The 3,237-nt window shown below is 43.3% G+C and overlaps 1 protein-coding gene across 1 annotated transcript in view; it reads left to right on the top strand.

The window, feature by feature from the left end:
• LOC8032069 (aminopeptidase NAALADL1-like) overlaps positions 1–2,890 on the top strand; it is a 32,680-nt gene extending 29,790 nt beyond the window's left edge. The window contains exon 14 of the mRNA XM_042287171.1: positions 2,563–2,890. Within this exon, the coding sequence (XP_042143105.1) occupies positions 2,563–2,767 (205 nt within the window). The 3' untranslated portion in view covers positions 2,768–2,890. The remainder of the gene's footprint in view (positions 1–2,562) is intronic.
• Positions 2,891–3,237: the final 347 nt, after the last annotated feature.

Raw genomic sequence — 3,237 nt, 5'->3', positions numbered from 1 at the left:
CCAAGGAAGAATTCAAAAGCAAGTCTTCAATCTGCGCTACTGGTTGGAACGACAATTTCACATTTAGTGAGGTCGACATAAATGAAATTTTAGAGGCAATTCAAAAATTAACACCGAAGAAGTCAGCGGGAGATGATACAATACCTAAATTTATTATTAAGGGATGCGCTGATTTGTTTGCACCTTTACTTATGCAGATATTTAACCTATCGCTGAGAAATGGTGTTTTCCCATGTCTTTGGAAAAGATCAGTGATAGTGCCAATACACAAAGCCGGTGACGTGTCTAGGGTAGATAACTACCGCCCCGTGTCTTTGTTGTGTTCTTTTTCAAAGGTTTTTGAGGTAGTTTTACATGCCCGTCTTTCTTTTTACTTTTGTCGAAAACTGAGCACCGTTCAGCATGGATTTATAAAAGGGCGTTCAGTAGAAACGGACCTTTGTTCTCTCCTTGAGTATACTGTCCCATTTGTTCTTACACGTGGGCAAGTTGATATTGTGTATTTTGACCTATCAAAAGCCTTCGATAAGGTTAATCATGACTTACTCTTGTATAAGCTCTCTTTATACGGCGTTTCGTCGTCTCTTTTAAACTTATTCCGTAGTTATCTGTCGGATAGAAAGAGTAGAATAAGAATCTTGAATAGTTTCTCAGATGTATTTACTCCAACTTCGGGAGTCCCTCAGGGATCGAATTTGGGGCCGCTACTTTTTCTTATATTCATCAGTGATATAGAATTGTGCATACAAAATGCGAAACTGCTCTTGTTTGCGGACGATATTAAGCTTTATCTTAGTATCCAGTCGGAAGATGATTGTGCTCTTTTGCAAGAAGATGTATCACGTATCTCAAACTGGTGCTCATGTAACTTTTTGCTGGTCAATCCAGATAAAACAAAAGTGCTATCTATGTGCAGAAAACGCGAAAGAATTTTACATCAATATTTTATCGGCAATTCCACTATTGAACGTGTGGAACAAGTTCGTGACCTTGGTGTTTATTTCGATAGTAATCTTACCTTTTCATATCATGTTACACAAATTGTTGCTTCTGCCTTTAGAACAATGGGGATGATATCACGTTTGACGCATGATTTTTCAAATATAATGTGCGTAGTTCGATTGTTCTGTTCCCTTGTACGAGTTAAACTTGAGTTTTGTAGTTCAGTGTGGAATTCGCTAACAATGACCGACGCTGCACGGATAGAAAGAGTTCAGAAGCGATTTATACGCCTTGTTTACGATAGATATTTTGATAGAAAATGTTATTTTGATTATGAATACCTTCTTAGAGAACTTTCACTCCAGAACCTTTCAAAAAGAAGGATTGCTCGTGACATTATATTTTTATACAAAGTGGTTCACGGCCAAATTGATAGCAATCTTGTGTCGCCTTTAAACTTTCATGTACCGGCCCGAGTCGTTAGAAACTCAAGCGTGTTTTATAGATCTATCCAAACGAGACCGTCCCCTTTGGCTCGAATGCAAATTTGTTTAAATGAATTTCCGACTCATGTAGACATATTCTTAAATTTTGCAGCGTTCAAACGAATACTTGATATGCATATTTTTGGTTTATGATTGTGAAGTGTTTTAATTTCGAGAGCGTATGTCGGGGGGGGGGGGGGGGGGGGGGGTTGAGATTGTGTACTGTTTTAGGTGTTTTTTTTTTTCTCTTTTTAAACTTTTTATGTGCCACCACACTGTAACCAATAGGTTGTTCTGGGGCATTATACAAATAAAGGATTATTATTATTATTATTAAAGGGGAAGGGGGGGGGGGCACGAGCCTTAATGACTTTTCGAAGTCTATGGCTATGCTCCTACTGTTGTCTTCTTCTTCGACGTAAAAAGTTACTTAATTTTTTTCCGCACATGATTAATCACCAATCATGGAAAGTAAATAACTTGTTGCAGGACCTTCCCTTTCTCTTATGTGGCAACATATTGTCCGGCTTGGTTGCCCCATCTCCCACCCTGAGTGAGTCAGAAGCACTTTAGGCGACAGTTTGAAACACATACTCACTCAAAACGGTTCATTTCGGGCAAATGCCTTTGACCAGACATGGCGATTATACTTTTTAACGGCATTCGGGATGGTAGCTGTGAATAGATCAAGAGGTCGAAGTAAGGGGAGATGCATTAAACTAGCACAAGCTCCCTCGGGGAAGTGCCCGCGTTATTGTGACCCGTACACATTCGTGCGCACAGAGGAGCGCACTCTAGACTGAGGTCTTCGGGGTTTGTTGGTGTCAGTTTTGGACAATCCGAATGAGCAGCGACGGTGGCCGTGAGATGCGACATGGGTGAAGGAAATCTCGGAGTCTCAGTGGTCTCTCAGTGGAATCCTTTCTCTCCGAAGAACCCTGCCCGTAATACATCCTGGGTTCCTTCCGAATGACACTGACGATGATGGTCCCTCTGAAGAAGCCAGGAGGTATTACAGTGGTCGCTATTGCATCAGGCTCTCCTAGAGTATAAAATACATCTTTCTCCAAGTGCAGGCGCATGATGGCAACTATGCAAAGAAGTGCTCACAGGTCTCCGTGTCGATTGTGCCCAGGAACGTGGTGTTCGGCCTGTCAAGTGCCAGCGACGAGGAAATGGTGGCTTTCCCGATGCTGCGCGACAAGTTGATCGCGCTGCAATCATTATCACCGGAGCTCGACCTCGTGGTCGCGGTGGAAGGCACTATGCAGCACGCATCGCTCATCACCTACGCGCTCCAGCAAGCCGCGCACGTCATTCACCCGAACGGCTTGCTCTGAGGCGCTGCCAAAGGTCACGTCAGGCCTGCCACGTCCCGGTCAGCGGGAGCTGTCCCCGCCGTTCATTTTGGACGGACAGAGGAGAAGCTGAGCGAAAGGGGCTCCTTCCGGAAGGGGTCAAGACTAGCGCATTTTGTAAAATAAAAGACTCCTTAAGCCTTTCTCAGACACCCGACGGGCCTCTTGCTCGCGTCCTTCACGCTCAAGCTGCTTGAGCACCCTTGTAACCTCCATTTCGCGGCGCCGAGCAATGGCGTCGGGCTGCGGATCGCCATGGTCCCGGGTTCGCTTCCCACTGAGCCGTTTGGGACTTCTTACTCGTCATAATTAATTGGGCCTGATTACGAATTGATTAGTGCTTTTATACTCTTTTTTTTAAATTTGGGGTTGTTTTGTGTTTTTGTTTGTTTCAAATTTGGAGTTCCTTTTTTTCTTAAAAATTCATTTTTTTTTTTTTTTTTAGTAAATCG

The sequence above is a fragment of the Ixodes scapularis genome, unplaced genomic scaffold (genome assembly GCF_016920785.2).
Source record: "Ixodes scapularis isolate PalLabHiFi unplaced genomic scaffold, ASM1692078v2 PGA_scaffold9__187_contigs__length_104089568, whole genome shotgun sequence".
Classification (NCBI taxonomy): domain Eukaryota; kingdom Metazoa; phylum Arthropoda; class Arachnida; order Ixodida; family Ixodidae; genus Ixodes; species Ixodes scapularis.
The sequence above is the reverse complement of the archived record's forward strand: the minus strand, read 5'-3'. Positions and strand labels throughout refer to the sequence as shown.